At 40.6% G+C, this 19,186-nt stretch overlaps 1 protein-coding gene across 3 annotated transcripts in view; it reads right to left on the reverse strand.

Moving 5' to 3' along the window:
* Positions 1-19,186, reverse strand: part of St7 (suppression of tumorigenicity 7) — a 240,051-nt gene that overhangs the window by 13,931 nt on the left and 206,934 nt on the right. For 2 of the 3 annotated variants that reach the window (XM_029478333.2, XM_021164295.3), the window contains one exon: positions 5,668-5,818. In XM_029478333.2, the coding sequence (XP_029334193.2) occupies positions 5,668-5,818 (151 nt within the window). The remainder of the gene's footprint in view (positions 1-5,667; positions 5,819-19,186) is intronic. The other variant, XM_085840808.1, reaches the window with a different exon arrangement.

Below are 19,186 nucleotides of genomic sequence, written 5' to 3' on the forward strand. Positions count from 1 at the left end.
AGACAACAAACGGTCACCCTCCCATTACACAGATGGATAGAAGACACGTTTTGATATTTAGTTGACACTTGTTAGATATTTTTCCTGTCAAACAGAACACTATTGAGATTATCTGTAACACAGGGACCTGAGAGTGAATTCCAGCTCCATGTCCTATCGTTAGTCTCTTGTCAGAACGGTCTTTGCAGCAGATTCTAAGGACAACTGCTTCTGTGCTGAGACATTTCAGAACCAAGGGCCAAGCTGCCCTGTCCAGTTCAGGGTTCTCGGTACCTTCCCTCCTCCTCTTCTGAACCCAAAACCCTCACCTTCTGCATCGGGAGCACTGGGTGGAAGTGCTGCTGTGTGCTAACAAATGGGTCTGCAGCTGCTGGAGCACAACAGTATCATCCAAACACAGGTCGTCTGCACTGTGTCTGACTGCAGTACAAGTACGGGGCATGAAGGCCACCTGTCTTTCATTAGTCATTTCAATGCAGAAATAAGGAAAAGACAGAGATCAAAGCCTGGCTTTTGATCCATATTCTTTCAACTGTAACAGTGAAGTAAACTGACCTTGAGAAACTCATTTTCCTTTGGTTGGATTTAAGTCTGTTTTTTCCTAATTTTGAAGGAGGAATTCTAGGGTTTTATAGTGAACTTCCTCACTCATTAGTGACCCTCAACCCTTATTCTCTGTTCCTATGGCCACACTAGCACCACCTGCACTATCTGTCTACATGCACAAATACATGTGAAGTTGCCTATGTACATATATGCATAAAACATGATTGGAGAATACATGTATACACACACAAAGGCTTCTTACAAAGCATTTTCACATTCATTTCTTCAAACATAAAGCCTGCTACAGGGGAAGGATTCAGTAAATGTTTTCTCAATAAATTATATGCAATTAGGAAGACAGCATTTCTTTCAGAACTTAAGTAAAGCTAAGGTTACAGGAACAAGCCTGTTGTACTATTCTAAAGACTAGAGCAGGATGATCACTGTAACCTGCATGTTTGAGGCCAGCCTTGGAAACACAGGAAGGTCCTGACTCTCATGCCGGAACAGTGTATCAGCTCTGACCAGGGTCTTTATCCAATGGCTGCTTTCTTTCAAATCATAAAATGCATCCTTAGATCTGTTAGGAGTAGGGCAGGGGTCAGTTAGAAGTCCAAATGATTCCAGCCTTATTGAGGGAAGGCTTACCTAGAGGAAGTGCCCTAAGAACCACATCTTACAGTGAAGAGCATTTGACATTAGGTTCAAAGAGAATAAATTAGAATCATAATCTCATCTTATGCTTCAACAATGGGCCATTTTCCCTTCTCAGTGGAAGCCCTCTGCTTAGTCCCTTCAGAAACGCCACCTTCAGATCTTATACATTATTTAGTGGATGCTTGGGGTGGGGGCTCCACAAAGAAAATAAAGAATTCTATTTGCTTGAGTGGAAAAACATAGACACAAAGAAAAGCTAAGTGGTTTACCCCATGGCATAGTCATCTTCTAGTGTACAGAACATGAAAATTAAAGTTCAAGGTTGCGATCAACAAACAACCATGAGTTCTAAAATAAACACTGCCAATGGAGAGCCTTAGAGAGTGATAATGATGAATCAGTCCTCAATGTAGGTAAAACAGAAGATGGAAACAGACCACATAAAGTGGCTACCAATGCAAACTCAGCTGAAATGAGACCTTGCTTTCATTCTTACGTGATCTTTGCATTCAGTTTGTCCTTGCGGTGCTGCATGTGTAAGGAGAACCAGGGCCAGCAGAGTTTAAAGCAAACATAATTCCGATATGGTGGCAGTCATGCAACAGTCCAAGAAACACAAAGGCTTAAAGTAGAAACTCTTCCCTTTTATTTTTAATTATCTGGACTTTGATTGTATAGTTTTGGGGGCTGGGAAAGTGATGAATCAAACATTTTAGAAAGCTTTGAAATGCTGATGTATTTGTGGTTGAGAATTCAAGGATGTATCTTCTCCCCACCCCCTTCCCTTAAGAACCATATGCTTCAAACACCATCTCTGTTATATATCAGCCAGACTTTGACTTCATAAAAAGGAGGGAGGGTTCGACATAATTGAGGGAAACCCACTTAATTCTACAGAGTGACTAATTCTCTAACATAAGAAATTCATTGAAAGAGAAAAAAAGCAACTTTCTATTTCTACCCCCATCAACACTTAAGACAGAACCAAGGTTGTTTTGTTTTAAAATATTTCTAAAAGACAACATTTTGTACATGGAACCTGGTGAGATCTTCTGTCCTGAGTTCTCTTTCTAATAAAATTTGGATATTGGGTGGAGTTGGGAATGGTCTTATATTTCAGAATGAAGAAAATTAATGACTCAGAAGAAAACCTGAACTCGGATGCTGGAGATGTCAAAAGGCGCCACCAAGCGGCAGATTGGGAGAAGTGCAGCCTCTTCTGGTCAAGCAGCTGGGGAGAGCACGCCATCATAGAAGAGCTGCCTCAACAGTTTGGAGGTCACCAACATGTGACATTTTCCTTCATTATGGCTTCACAGTTTCCAAGGTTAGGTAAGTACACACCACTCTCAGCAGCTGATCCAGAATTCTAATCTAAGTCCTCTGATGTAAAACACAGCTTTGGGGCTGGAGAGCCATCCCCGAAGTTAAAAGAGTACAAACTGCTTTTCCAGAGGACCTGAGTTAGTTCTCAGCTCGCACACTGGGCAGCTTGTTGGCACAAAGCCCGCAGTACTCTAGATCTAGGGGATTCAATGAACTCCTCTGGTCTCTATGCAGCTGCACTCATGGGCATTACCCGCCCCCTCCCAGCCCCATACACGTAATTTTAAAAGTGTAAAAAGAAATCTTTTAAACACAGAACTGTGAATCTCTAATTTAAATATAAAAAAAGAAATCACAGATCTAGAAGAAAGGTCAAAAGATTTCAAACAAATGCTTGAGGCTGGAGTGGTAATCCTATCTTCTAAATTGCAGAGAAGCCTTAAGGCTTTTTCTTTTAAAAAAAAAAAAAAAGAAACAATGGCTGAAAACACATATCATGAAAAATTTTTTCTAGATATGTGTATGTGAATGCATAAGCATACACTCATAAATTCATATACATCTTTGCTTATTGAAACCACACATGAAAATTGTGCAAAACGTGACGAGTACCAGTGTCAAGAACACAATGGAAGCTGCTCGCCGCTCAGCAAGGCAGCCGAGGTTAGGTGCGTTCACTTCTGTTTCTTTCCCTTTTTATACACATGTACTGTCTATTTTCTTATTATTGTTGAAATGTTTAAATCAATGTTAGAGAAATAGCATGTTTTAATTTCAACCAGGATGAGTCACTTTCTAAACTATTGAAGTACTAAATGTAAGACAGTATATCCTAGCTTATATGTGGTGATGTAAATCTAAATTTTTACCTTCCAAGCAAATGCTTCAAAGACAACTAACTTGTCTCTTCCCTTCCATGCACTCACTGCAGAGGAGAAACGTGGGCTTGCTTCGCCTCCCGACTATTGGAACCAAACAGCCACTCACTGCACTGAGGAGCCGCTCACCACACTGGAGCACAGAGTCAGCAGCCGCTTTCTGCCTAAGCTAGAACATTATCCCTGCTGCAAGTGAAAAGCACAAAGGCAAGACCCGTGGACAACACCTGGGTGTGAAAACACGCCTGGAGGTTCCTGGTGTTCAGATGTCCTCCTGCATCCAGCACACAGGAAGCACACTCGTACACATCTGCTCTACAGTTGTGCAGCATGGCTGTCTCTGGAGAATGAATGGCACTGGACTGGATTTGGGCTGGGGTCACAGCTATCTGCTTTTTACAGGAAATGTTTATCTGTAAATATCAAATTCCCAGCTGACATTTTCTATAGGGATCTGATTTCCTTACCTTACTATTTTATGTATAAAAATTCACCCACTTAATCTTAATAATGTCTTCTATCCGTGCAGCTTAAGGTAATTCCCTGGTACTCCTACCCTGCTCAGTTTGGCAGTTCACCGTGCTGTTGCCTGGTTCGCTCTGTCTCATGACCCTTCCCAGTTGTTTCAGAGAAACTCCATGTTGCTTGCTGACTACTGTCTTCCTGGTTTTTCCAGTCATTCTCCCAAACAAATGTTTTGACTCTTCATGGTCACTGCTAAGACCATGTATTTATCACCCTGTGCTTTGTGCAGTTGTGGATCCTTTCCAGGAGGTCCAACTGGTGAGTTGCTACTCGTGTTCCAAGGATGCCAACCTATTGGTATAGCTCTAAGCCGATTCCTCTGTTTAGCTTTCCACACTAGACATGATGACTCATATTGGATGAGCTCTTAGGAATCTTTCTCATGTTGAATTAACATTTCCTTTTGTCCTTTTAACAACCAGCATTACAAGCCATGATCAGCACAAGTTGCAGGAGACTGTGCACAAGCACATAGTCTCTTGAGGGAGTCTACTGACCTCAACACCTGGCTATATTGCATTTACAAAGCAGAGGGAGAAGCATTGTCAAATTCATATCTTTCAAGTTGTAAGCAGAAAATTATACAAAGAAAGCTTGTTAATTATCTGAGAAAAAATTTCCAACCACTTTTGAAAGCATCTCTGTCAACTTACTTTCAGGCCACATCACTTCCTGAACCAAGCTAGACTCTTCCTGAGTCATGAAGGGCAGAAATAAAAAGAAACCGAAGCTTATCAAAGTGAAAATGGAAGCAGAAAAGATAAAGAAAAAAGGGGATTAAAAAAACTTGTTTGTGAGCCTGATTAAACTAAGGATACAATAGGAAAAAATTGACATTCTAATATTATTTGGTTTTGCTTTTCCATGAGGAAAAGAAAATGCCACCTGCTATGCTTGTTTTGCTTAATTGGGGATTAGCAGTGCTTCACTGTCCATGTTGTCCAATAACATAAGACTGCTGCTTCTTCCTTAATTTACAGTCTCCTAACAGCCCAACAACTTGCCATTTCTTGACATATTCTGCTTGCTTGTCTATTGCCCTCAGGGCTTGCTCACTGTTGCCAGACTTTGCCCTTGGTGTTCTAACCCACAAACCTCTACCTTCTGAAAACATCACCAGACAGCTGGCACAGGCAGCCCTTTCCTCCTGCGCACAGAGAACAAGGAGGAGAAGGTGGAGACATGCATGTCACCTGACCTTAGAGCCTGTTTCCCTACACAGAATGACAGCAACTGTAGACAACATGCCAGGGCCATCTAACAGACATTTATTATTCACAGGGGTGCCCCACCTCCCATAAGCCACTCCCATAATGGACACTGCTGCTGTTTGAAACATATCTAGGGTGCTTTTGTAGATGCTCAATTTCATTTCAGTGTGATAACTGTGTCTCTTATCCAACTCTACAGCTGAGGTTATACAAAACAGTAAGCAGGGTCCAGCACAAGACTTCATTGTGACAATGATGTCAAAGGGTTGGGCAGATCTCCAGAGAGGGTTTGCTGGGTGGTAAAGCATTTATCTAGCAGACTCAGATCAGTTATCTCTTGTATGGAGGTATGCTTCTAATCTCGATGTGGCACCACAACAGCAACACCCCTATCTCTGGGGATCCGGAGCATCAAACAAAAAAACAGACTTGCCAGTTCTCATTGTTCATCATGAACTGTTGAGGCATAAACAGTTCTAGCACTCTATGTTCTTAAAGATTGTTCAAAGAAAAAAATTACTTACTGCCTTCCCACGTACAATGCAAGAGATTCAAAGCCCCTTCCACCCTCTTCCAGTGTGCAAGATGAAAGAATGCATATGCTATTGCTTCACTGTCTCCTCTCTTCAGGATGTGTTCTGGTGGGAGGATTAAGCTTTTCATTTCTAGTAGATACTGAAATTAAAAAAGCAGGAGACAGATGTGTTACTATACAGTGATTATGAATTCAACACTGAAATAGGCTGGCTTCCCTAAAACCATCATTCATCAAACCTCCAACCTCATGGCTACATTTGAGGACTATTACTAAAAGCCCCAGCAATTTTCAGAGTTGGGGGACAGCTGATTAGCTTTGTATTTGTTTCCTTCCATGAAGACTTGTAGACTGAAATACTCTAATCAAAAAAAATTAATATAGGCTCAAACAGGAAAAGGAAAAATGTAGAGGAGACAATGATTTTGGATAATTTTATAACCACAGTGAAAATACATGAAGCAGACATATGAAGTCAAGCAGTTATGTGAACCACCTGCATTAAAGAGATTTGGCATTGGGTAACACTACCCATGTATTTTTTTTTTCTATACAGGTATATCAAAAAGGACATTGTTTTGTGGAAAGAACTATTGGTATGTGGGAACAATAGTGGAAAGTAATGTTATCAATCCAACTAGCACTATAGTTATAACCAAAACATAATTAAATTAACTATAAGATAAATATAAAGGGCATACTTTATACTCAGATACAGCTGGCTATCCCTTCATGATTCTGTTATTTTAATAGATTCCATTATAAGTTACATAATGCTAGCAATAGTCTTATAAGCCCCCAAGACTATAAATCATCCTCAAACATCTAGAACTCATATCGCGCTATGGACTACAAGTTACACAGTTTCAGAGTAAGAAAGCACGGGGAGACCGTTTTGTTACCATCAGTAATCTTCAGCAAAACTAATGAGGAACAAATCGTATCTAATGAGAATAAGATCTTGATCTGAGATTTTAGTAATCATTCATAACTATGCTGCCAATTAGTCAAAAATGAGGAAGATGCTATATGAATCTTGAAACAAACTAAATATGATAAGTTGATTTAATCAACTGAGGTAGAGTGGAACATTTCACGGTGGCATGGAATCAGATGGGGTCTGAGGGAGTGTAATCTACTTTTCTTCTTATTTCTAGCACTAGGAAAATCTCTTAAAACTGCTTCAATACACATTTTCTCTTGGGCTTAAGGACCTTCAGCAATAGAAAGACATAAGGGTAAATTTAGTGGGTATTTTCCTATTTGTAGATTGAAAGCAGACTAGAATACACAGCAGAGATAACCCCAGTGGAAGGCTCAGAAAATTACCAACTGTCCTGTCAAGGGCCTAAAGTGGTGGTTATGTAGTTACTTTAATTAAAATTAAAGAACATAAAAATTCAGTTTGATTCTACTATCCATATGTCGAGTCCTCAAATACTGCATGTGGCTAATGACTACTGCACTGGAAATTTGAAAGAACATTCACATTATTACAGATTTTTTTTTTTTTTTTGCCAAAACTGCAAATAACTAGACCAGTTTTTAGATGGAACTCAGCCTAGCACTGTTACAGGGCTAAGAATCTGTGACTAGATAGGTCATAGGCCCTAGCGGAGAACCTACTATTATTATTCTACTAAATGTATATTTAATTCACTCATAATGACTTATCTTTAAAGCAATAAATTAGTGTGTCAACCCTCAATGGACAATCTTCTTTTATCAGGATATGAATTCACAAAGAGACTCACAATTGGTCAACATTCAGAGAATGAGAGACTGCAGTTCTAAGCCCTAAATGTGACATCTACAACACACCTCCTCACAAGGTATGGGCAAAGAAAGGGCAGCAGAAAGATTATAGAGCCAGAAGCAATAATACTATATCAAAATAGTCTGTATAGAACAGGGCAGTTGGACACATAAGCTCACAACAGTTGTACGTGCACAAGATCAAACCAAACAAACATCCCAACATGGAGATGGGAGGTGATCAGAAAGTCTCAGCCATAGATGTGCAACTACTGGAAATTGATGAATGGTAAAAAGAATGACTTTTCTTCAAGGATGTGGCTCCCTCCCGAGAAGCTATCCATGCTTCAGTAGATGCCATGACCCATATACATACTAGCAGCACTGATCAGATTTAATGGGAGAAAAAATAAGAAAAACAAAAACTAACAACAACAAAACCCCAAAACACAGACATGACATTGGGAGAAGATATGGTGGGAGGAGGTAAGAAAGGAATTGAAGTAGAGGGAGTGGGAGTGACTTCAATTAAAATCACATTGTATATAACTCAGTGAACACAGAGAAGTCAAGGTGGTGCCCACTTAGAGCTTATCCTCCTACTGTCTAGTGTTCATGGTACTCAAAGGTACTTTGCACACCATCAGAAGATACAGGTAAATACTAACCCAGCCACCAATTATTTTAAACACATGCAATTAGGGCACAAAAGTTGTTGGAGTAACCAACCACTGTCTGACTGGATTTAAGGCCCACTCTATGAGATGAAACACATCTGTCACTGCTCCAGTGGCCAAGAACCTGAGGCTAGATAGGCCATGGACCTACAGAAATTATCAAAACTACTGTCTTGCTAAAGGACCATAGCAATAAAATTACTCCTAAAGACATTCTGCTATCCTCATAGACCAGTGTCCCACTTGACCATCATCAGAGAAGCTTTCTCCAGAGGTAGGTGGGAACAAAAAGACCCACAGATGGACGATGTGTAGTGAGAGACCTTGGAACACTCAATCCTAAATGGTACATCTCCATCAAATCCCTCTGAGGTTCAGGCAACTTTGCAGAGGAGGAGGTGGAAGGATTCTAAGAACCAGTAGGGATGGATGACACCAAGGAAACAAGGCCTTATAGACATTGCAGAGCTGATGCAGATGTGAACCAGAAGACTGTGGCAGCATGCACAGGGCCTGCACTGTAAGCCAGAAGGAATCCCTATGCAGAGATGTTCCGGTAGACATGGGCTCCCATCCTTAACCCAGAAGCTATCTCCAATTGACAATCATTTGCAAAAGAAAAATTAGTTTTCTCTAATGTACTCTCACTGGGTATACAAACCACACTTAAAGGCAGGGTGCTCACATGGTCAACATGGAACAAACTCAATGTTATTTTTGGAGGGTTTTTGTTTCATAATGCCTTATCTGGGCACATTTTGACTTTACAGATCTTTTGCTTACATAGAATGGTCTCCAATTTTAAAAAATATATATATAGGATTTCTGTGTGTGCAAGTGTATGCATGTTTCTGCATCTGAACATGTTTCTTACACTTTTTCTTTGGCTTTTTTTTCTTGTAGTTTTGTCCTATTCTGGATTTGCCTATTTGTTTTCTAGTAGAGAGAAAAAGTGGTATGGATGAGTAGTTAGGAAGGTGGCAAGATCTTGAAGGAGCTGGGAGAGGATAAATTATGGTCAGAGTATGTTGTACAAAAAATTATATTTTCAAGAAAATTTAAAATTATATTTAAAAACTCACATTGTATAGATACACAGAATTCTCAAACAATAAGAAAAAAATATACAAATACTCTTTGTTAGGAACATATACTCATTGAAAATAAATATGCATTATAATGAAACTATAATAAATAATAAAACAAAATGTAATTTTTAAAGCACTGTTGACGACCAGGATATCTACATGCCCTTGACAAAAGGTAGTAAGGGTTAGGGAGACAGAATGGTTCCTTGGCAAATGGTTCCTTGGTGTCCTTGGGATGCAGGCACGTGGCTCCAAGGACAACACACATAGTCCACAGTATAGGCTGTGAGGTGAGGCCCTGCTCCCCTCTAAGCTCCCCTGCTCGTGATGCATGGATATGCTCTCTACAGCACCATGCTTACATGTGTCCTTTTCTCAGCTCAATCACAAAATCCTCAAGAACATTAAACTTTGTTGTCTTGATTTTAATTTGTCTCGCTACTCCCTTTAAAGCACCTTTAACATATATATGCTAACTTAAATTCAAACATTATTTCCCAAGAACGGTCTCAAAGTGAGCACTCCTGACCTAGTCAGAGTAATGAGGGCAACAAAAGCAATTCACCCAGGAGATTTAGCTCGGCATTCTCACTATATCTATTTTATGGCAGGAATAGGTTATATCTATAACGGAGATTTATACTTCTTATAGTTTCAAATAGAATGTTGGCTGTAACCAACTGATGAAGGCTAATAACAACAATGTGCTGTGTTTTGGGCCAAGCTTAAATGGCTGGCAATATCAGGTCTCAACATGTGCAACATTTAAATTAGAAAGGCATGGAACAACATTTCACATCCTACTTGTCAAGAGGAAAATAAATGGAAGAGGGCAGATCCCTATCCACAAGTATGCAGAAATCAATTAGGCTAACTGTACTTTGCAAATCAGAGCACATGCTCTGCCTGTCTGTATTAGCGACTGGGTTTCTATTAGCTAAGTCAGCATTCTGTGCTATCTTGCCTGCATCCTACCTCTAACATCCTTCCCAGATTCCCAACCACACTAGTTGAAGAACAGCACTTCTAAAGGTTTCGGAAGCAACTTTTCAAAGTCAATTTGTGTCAGAATTGTGTTCCTTATGCCTGATACATTAGCACGTAAAGCCAGAGCATAGGGAAGCAGAGGGCTCTCGTGTGTGAGTGAGTGGTGCCTGCTCCCGCAGGCATGAAGAAGAGCTGGCTCATTTAGAGGAAAGCTGCCACAGAAACCACTCCAAGTGACAGACTGCCAAGGTTTCCCTTTTAAAGGTATAAAACTCTATAGTAACTTGAGGAAAAACAACTCCCAAGTTATCCTTCACATAGATACTAATGCAAAGGAATTAATTTGTTCACATTTCTGGAATGTTCAATACCAACTATATACCATTAATCATATGAAAACCATCAGCAAAATATAGGGATAAAAGATATAAAAGAACAGGGTAATTAAATTCCAGCACCTTAATATGACAGCTATCAAGTTACTCTCCAAAGCCCAACAGCAGAAAAATATTTATTAGCATAGAAAATGTTATGATATTTTGCTAAATGAAAAAAACAGTCTGTCATACTATACATAGCAGATTGTTTTGATAATAAAAATTATGTTTGGATATTAAAAAGCATGGAAGACACGAGGATAAAGTTAAGAATAGCTAAATATTTATTATTATGGGAGATTAATTTCTTTTGTGTTCAAATTTCCAGAATTTTTGTAATAATCATTATTATTTTCCTTTATCACTTTCCTATATTATTACTTTCCTGTATACATATGGATCTGCAGTAAGAGTACTTCCTGCTCTTGCAGGGACCTCAGCTTTGCTCCCAGAGCCCACACTGCCTCCCAGTCACCTGCAACTCCAGTTCCAGGGAACTTATGCCCTCTTCTGCTCTGTGCCAGCTCCTGCAGGTCCATGCTGCACGTAAAAACATGCAATCAAGCACACACATATACATAAAGTAAAGAAGGAAGTGAACAGACCTGGGGAACAGAGGAGTTCAAGGGGAGAGATGGGAAGGGAAAGATGATGTAAATCTAGTATTCTCATATTTGAAATTCTCCTCAATAAAACACATATTCAGATGTAAAAAAAAAGTGACATTGATATAGAAGCAACATATGCTGAAGTTCATTGTTGACTGCTCCTTCGACTCAGCAGCATGCATGTACTAAGATAAAGTATCTCAAGTAACTGTGGTTCATTCAGCCATTATTGTCATGCAGAAGGAGGTATCCATACCAGGGACCCTGTGTTGCCTCCTTCTGCCTGCCACCTGCCTTTATGGATTGCTGCTTAGAATCCTGCTCTACAGTATGGCCATGAGTTTGGTTACGTTGCCCAATTTCTCTGCTCTTCAGCTTGTTCATCTGAAAAACTGAGCAGCAAATGTATGGTACTGGTGTCTTTACTTTACACTTTACTGGGAGTTCTATTGCTGCGAAGACACACCATGACCATGGCAACTCTTATAAAGGAAAATATTTAACTGGGACTGGCTTACAGTTTCAGGGATTTAGTCATGGCAAGAAACATGGTGGCATACAGGCAGACATAGTGCTGGAGAAGGAGCTGAGAGTTCTATATATTGATCCACAGGTAGCAGAAGGAGATCATGTGCCACACTGGGCATAGCTTGAGCTATTAAGACCTCAAAGCCCACCTCTACAGTGGCACACTTCCTTCCACAGGCCACACCTACTCCAACAAGGTCACACCTCCTCATAGTGCCACTCCTATGGCCAAGTATTCAAACACATGAATCTATAGCGGTCATTCCTATTCAAAACACCATAGTGTCAAAGTTTAGAAATGAGATATGATAATATGGAAAACTTCTACAAAGTACCAATGAAGAAATACCTGTGCATACACATTCACTGGACAGCAGATCATTTTACTAGTCAATAAAAGGTGAAATTCTCACATAATTGTAAAGATGAGTTCTGTTATCCTGGAGAGAATTCCCACACATAACTGAGTCTGTTTCTAGGTTAAACCCATGAGTAGTTTTATCACAGCACTTGATCTGGCTACTGGGGGCACCAATTGACCAACAAGGAAATAAAGCATAAAGCATAAAGCAAGTCTGAATAAACAAACAAATCTTGATCTATGGGGTATCTGCGTCTCCCCGGTTTGCTTACCCATTCATCAGTGACTTTCCTTCATTTGTAATTCTGACAGTATATCCTAAGGAAAAACATGAAAGTGCCAAAGTAGGGTAGGCCTTAGGGACAGAGATGGACATACCCATGATGTTTTCAGGTTCATAGACATGGGATTAGCCACAACTTATATAAAGATATAGAAGGACACATGGAGTCCTCCAAAAGAACAGACATAAAACTATGTAAAGGTTCAAGGAAAGATAGAACAGTATGCATATTGTATCTCAAACACACAGATCTTGTATTTTTACAGGATGCCCCAAAGACAAAGTGCCCAAAAACTACCCCAAGGGCATGAATGCAAATCATGCTATGCTTCTACCTTAATCTTTGATCCTCCATAACCTTTGTGTGGGAGAGAAGGAGGAAGAGCAAGATCATGCCTATGCAAAGAAAGTAGAACATACTTAGCAACAATGACATAAACAGACACAACTGTCTGCAGAGGTTTACAGTAATGGGATGACACAACAGTAAGATGAAATGAGCAAGAACTACAAACGTGGGTGTGCAGGGATGCCAAGACCAGAAGCGAGGCTAGACAATGGCCCTGGAGCAACAAAGGGAATAGGTAGTACTTAGGCTCTGGTGAAGTGTGAACATTATCATCAGAGTAACTGCCTACATCAACACATAACAAGCATAACCCCAGAGACTCATAGGAAAACTGGGGGCTTAGGAGGTTCAGTAGCTAACCCATGGCTGCACAAGTTGCACAGGACAGAACTTGCATCAAGAACTCAGCCTTTCTGCTACTATCCGAGGAAGGGAACTAAGAAAACACCACTCAAGACATACTTCAGAATGTGTCCTCTACAATGGGATTACTCTATATTTTACAAACTTTCAGATACATACTACTATATTCAAAGGGAAAACAAGCAATCAAAATACTATGTTGACTCTATGGTGAAGAAAAAACCTGTGTTATGTGGAGAGAGAGCTGAAAGCAGTTTGCAGACACATTATAGCTTCTAAAATGATCCAAGGCACTGCAATGGGCTAAGGAGAATAAGACTTTGAGAGAAACGGGGGGAGGGGAACACATGCCAGACCAACAGACAGGGAAGAAGCGGAAGTTAGAAAATCCTTAGAAAGTTATTGACATAGCCAAGGGGAATGAGTGGGCGAGAAAGGGACTGCACTAGGACTTAAGTGCCTCACAGAGCATGACGTGGAAGAAGGAGCTGGGTGAGGCTGGCAATGCTGCCACTTAGGAACACAGACTAATGTAAGGTCCTTGGCTGGGATCTCAACGCGGGGGGAGGGGGCAGGGGGCTTGAAGAAGTGTGTTCGCAGTGGGAAGGTGACACGCTGAGTCTAAAGTATCTGCAGAACTTTCCTAGACAGATGGTCTGTGGGAGTCAGGTGTGCAGTCTAAAGTCTAGAAAAGAAGTTTGGGAAGACAGGCAGGAGCTGAGCTCTGGAACCTATGACATTCTACAGGAGAGTTTTAAGCATGAGAAGAAAGGGCTCTCCCTAAAACCAGCATGAAGAAGTAAAAAGGACTCAGGGGTAGAAGTGGCGTGGGGTTGGGGCTACCTCTAGATGTAAGAAGTGGCTGGAGGCTGGGTGTTGTGACTCACTGCTCCAGCAAAACATGCAAGATGCACTGGGTTAATGTCCAACAGTTCCAAATGAAGAAGCGTGAAGGTCTGCCAGAGGAACCAAAGGCGGAGGAGAAAAAGCAAAGCAAAACAAAACAAAAACAAAAACAAACAAAACAAGACAAAACAAAACCAAAAACAGGATGAAGGCTAAGAAGAAGCCATAGCATCTGGTGGCTGAGGTCAGGGCAACTTTGGAGCCCTTGGCTGGAGAGACCTACCAAGGTGCAGTACAACATGAGCAACATGCTTTGTTAGAAAGGGCTCCTTAGGGACTTTCTATGCTTGAGAAATCTGACTTTAAGACTGGTTTCTGTTCCTTTTCCTTTGGGTTTTGCTTCTATAACATATCTCCTTACTCTCTTGCAAAATGACTCTGGAACAAAATATGGCTCAAAGAAATGTATACTGAAATAATATTTCTGCAATATACCACTGATATACAATATCATAATCTGGCAGCATATTTTGAATTTCTGCTTCCATGCTTCAAGAATCTTTAAATGCTAAAACTCACTACACATTGTTTCCTAAATTGGATTAAAAAGCGATTTTTATCCTCTGTCAATCAGCTTTACCAAGATATAAAGAGAGGATTGCTTTACAGTATACATGAAGTAGAGTTCCCACCATCCTAACAATGAGTGCAGACACCTCATTAGCATATATACTGAGATATTTTTCCTTTACATCCCTCTTGAAATCACTGTGAAATGAATTTTTAAATTGACAATAGATGAACTTTTTGAAAGAAATAGTGATTTTTGAAGGTAATGCATAAATTTAATCCTTTTTAAAATTTTCTCATATCTTAATATGCAGAGTTTGATTAAAAACTTAGTTATCAATTAGGTGAAGTCCTTCCATCAGGCTGTCCTGTGGGTAAATTGAGTTTCAGTGATATGGTAAGCATCCTTCCCTGTGAGGAAGGAACATCAGGAAAAATTAAGGCAAAAGTTTTCCCCTATGGCTGTTTGTGATTTCTCTTGAATATTCCATCCATATTATTTTCTCACTGCAGGAAGCTAGCCATGGCTCCTCAGCCTGTCTATGCTGTTCAAAGCAGTTGTGGGACCTCCAGTTCTATGGGTGGGGTCAGTCACTTGAGAGTTTCCGAGGTGGTGGTGGCCCATGGACATCTGTTGTACGTTCTTTAGACTAGATGCATAGGTGGTTTGTGCTGCTGGGTACTGTAGACTGGCTATGAAATGTCCCCAGGGCCAGGTGTCTCCTTTCTGTCTGTTTCCCTGAACGTATTTGATAGGCAGTTTACTCCTCCATAAACTTCTGCTGCAATCTATGCTGCACCACAGATCTAATGGACAGCCAACAGGCCCAAACCTCTGGAAGTGTGTGGGAAGCAAATCTTTGCATTTCCTAAGCTGATTGTCCCATTCCCTAGCACACACCAGGAAGCTGACAGGCGTGCTGGGTTAGTGGACTCTTCACTTTCAGCTGGAAGAACTCTGGCCTTGTTTATTAATGAAGGTCTCCAAGATTTCTGCGCGAGGGAGAATGTTGGTTTTCATTTCCATGCTTCCTTCCCTTGGAAGCTAAACTACTGTGAGTGGTCAAGTGTAAGCTGAGCAGTCAGGGACAGTGCTGGGACAGCAGAGAACAGGGCTTGGGGGCCTTCCCAGCCACACTTTCTAGTCTGCCAAGGTTCAACTGTGAGAGTCAGCATGCTCGAAGGTTTCAGGGCTGAGAAGATGGTTTGCTCATTCTGCATATTCTGGGGCTGGGTTGAGTATCACACCAACACTCAAACTCAAGCAGTTCTCAACCTGTGGCTCGTGACCCCTTTAGATACCCTGCATATCTGATATTTAAATTATGAATCACAAGAGTAGCAAAATCACAGTTACAAAGTAGCAATGAAACACTTTTATGGTTGGGGTGCACCACAACATGGGGAACTGTATTAAAGGGTTGCAGCTTTAGGAGTGTTTGACAAGAGACTGAGGTGCATAGTTCACATATTAAAGCAGGCCTGGCCTCCAGGTTCTCCCAGTGTCCTTCCTGGCATGCCTGCCCCTAACCTTGAACTTTCTAGCCCAGGGCTGGGAATGTCCCCCCAGAGGCTTCTCCCTATATAATTCACACATTTTGGATTTAGTTCCCTCACTTGAGTAACAGAGATAATAATATGGAACATTTAACAGTATTGTTACAGAAAATAAATGAGTGGTATAAAAATAACTAAAAATTTTTAATTACCTTAATATTTTGAAGCAACTGTCAGGAATTTGGTGGGGATTTAGTGGATCATCAATAGGAACTGAGGATTTATAGCAAGTATGCAATTTGTGTGTACAGGTATGTTTGCTACAGTGTTAGGAACTAGAGTGTGCATAAAAGATGTCTGGAGTGCCCTCTATTTAGTATGTGTATCAAAGTTTTGTGGTTAATTCGAATATCTTAGCTTGTGAAATGTAAACAGACGGAGTCTCCCTACAGTACAATCCACCAATCAGGTGAAACTGATGTAAACTAAGTGACCCCAGGTGCTCTGTCTCTGATGGCAATCCTGGCTGTCAATTTGACCAGATTGAGAAGCACTTAGGTAATTACTAAAGCACATCTCTGGGTTTATCTGTGAAAGCATTCAGAGAGGATTAACTAAGAAGAGAAGACCTACCCTGAATGTGGGCAGCAACATCCCCTAGGCTAGGGGCCCTGATAAAATAAAGGTAGCAAAGAAGAGAGTTGAGCAGCAGGGGCACATTCATTTCTCTGCCTGTTTCTCTCCCACTATTCTCTTACCTCCCTTCTATTCTCTTACCTCCCAGGTTTCCCACTTATCCTCTTCATCTCCCTCTCTGGGTTGCCATGATAAAGGCTACTCCATTCTGCTATGCTCCTCCTAATCTGATTAGCCAAAATAAGTAATCTCTCCCTTTAATTGCTCCATCAGATTATTTTGTATGATGGCAACATTAATGCAGAAAATGCATACCAGACAAGTGGGGTCATTGTGATATTTGACAGTGTGGTTCGGGGGCCTTTGAAACTGCTTTGTGGTAAAGAGTTGGAAACGTTTGAAGAACTAAAGAAAGTCTAGAATGCTATAAGCAGAACATAGTAGGCAATTCTGATGAGCCTTCATGAGATGAGAATGCCCAGGAATGTAGTTAGGAAAGGCTATAATCATAGGAATTGGACTAGAGATTGTTTGTTATTCATGTCTTAATACTCTAAATGAAGCAAAGTTGAGTTTAAAAGTGATAGATTTAATCTTTTAGTGGAAGAAATTTCAAGGCCACCAATAATTCAAGTTATGACATGGTTACTGCTTGCTGATTTTAGCCAAGTTTACAGTGAGAACTGTGATTTAAAAAACGAAACAAACAAACAAACAAACAAACACCAGCACAGTGGAAAGCTTTAGAAAAGCTTAGAGCTTACTCATAAAAGAACCATGTATAGCTCTGAGACCAAAGAAAGTATGTTGGGATCATTAAAAGGAAACTAAATACCTAGAATAAGGACAATAAGAAGGGTACTTTGAGGGAATCTTAGAAGTTATCCAGACCCCATTTATCACAGGGTTAAAGCTATAAAAGTTTGAACTCATCTGAAAAATGTGTCTTTGAGAAGTCCTCTGCCCATGCACAGAGCCACTAAGAGAAGAGCTGTCTCCAGTCATCTAGGCACTCGAGGTTGCTGCAGCTGCAGTCCTGGAGAGCTTCTACTGCAGCTGCAGTCCTGGAGAGCTTCTACTGAAGAAGACTTTGGAATCATCCACATTATGCTAATTATGATAGATATGCAGAATGTAAGAATTACGGATCCTGAAAGCTTCTATAATCAGTTCTAAGAAAGGCCTGGGAGGCCAGGTAATGGGTGTCAGGGTCAGCTTCTCTTCAGGTGGCCTCCAAAGGGTGAAGAGTGAAGCTGTGACAACAGAGCCAGAGGTCAAATGGAGAGGACACCCTTGGAAGTTAGATTCTAGGACCCAAGACCATCTGAAAAGGAAATCTACAGACTGGGAGCAGAGCCAGTCTAAGAAGGGGCCTTGGGCCTACAGCCAGAAAGGTAGTAGTGGCTCGACTGCCAAAGCCCTTGGGAATTCATTTCATACTACCATGTGATTCAGATACCAAACTTGGAGTTTCAATATTAAATATTTACCTAGGTTTTAATCTTGTACTGGTCCCATTCCTCATCTGTGTTTTCTTATTTAGACATCATGAAATAGACATGCTTGCTCTGGGCCACTGAAAGTGTGTTACTTAATTTTTTTAATTTGATTTTAAAGGATTTTAAGGGAAAATGTTTGTGTTGAGTCTCAGTGTAGGCTCTGAACTTGAGCTTTTCAACAAGGATCGACTAAGACTACTGGAAACAGATTGTGTTCTGTCTTAGAAATAGGACGTGAGAGTTGGCGTATTAGCTCAGTTGTAAAGAGTTTGCCTTACAAGCGAGTAGAACCAAGTTTGGTCCCCAGAACCCATGTGAATTGCTGAGTCTGGCCACATGCACTTACAGTCCCAGTGCTGGAGGGGGAGAAACAGGCAGATCCTTGGAGCTTAGTGGTCAGCCACTTTAACATATAAACTCCAGGCCATTGAGACTTTAGCTCAAAACAAAAAACGAAACAGCAACAACCAAAGGGCGAAGGCACCCAGAACAGCAAATGTGCACTCACATACACATGCACTCACACAGATGAACATGTACACACACAGTTAAAAGAAAGAGATGCACATGAGCCTTGAGGAGCCTACCGTGACCACTATGATTTAAGAGATATGTCTGGGTGTCAGTGAAGGTAAAGTTAAAATGGCTAGTTAGCTTTCCTAGAGAAGTGCCTAGGAGTGCTTCAGAGAAAATGTTAACACCATCCCATAGGCTACAAGACCAGAGGAAGAAAAGCAGAAAAAAGGCTGTACTACACAGGCTTATTCCTTTCCATCTCTTACCCTTTCTCTCTCTCCCTTCCTCTCTTTTTCCCTCTCTATGTCTTTTTTTCTGAATTTCAGCTCTCCCTTCCATGATTGACTAAAACTTTGAACCAAAATCAGTAAATCCTTCCCCTGTAGAGATTAAATGCATAATATACTACTCTCTTCTCTGTTCTTATGATTAGAAAAATTAAGTGAGGTTAAATAACTGAAATCCTCTCAAAGAAATTCTGTACTTCTAAAATGATAAGACATTTTCTTTTATGTCATCATTATGCACTGTATACATATATTGAAATGCCACATTCTATTTCATAGAT

This window comes from Mus caroli, unplaced genomic scaffold (genome assembly GCF_978045245.1).
Source record: "Mus caroli unplaced genomic scaffold, Mus_caroli_1 scaffold_7, whole genome shotgun sequence".
NCBI classification, from domain to species: Eukaryota; Metazoa; Chordata; class Mammalia; order Rodentia; family Muridae; genus Mus; species Mus caroli.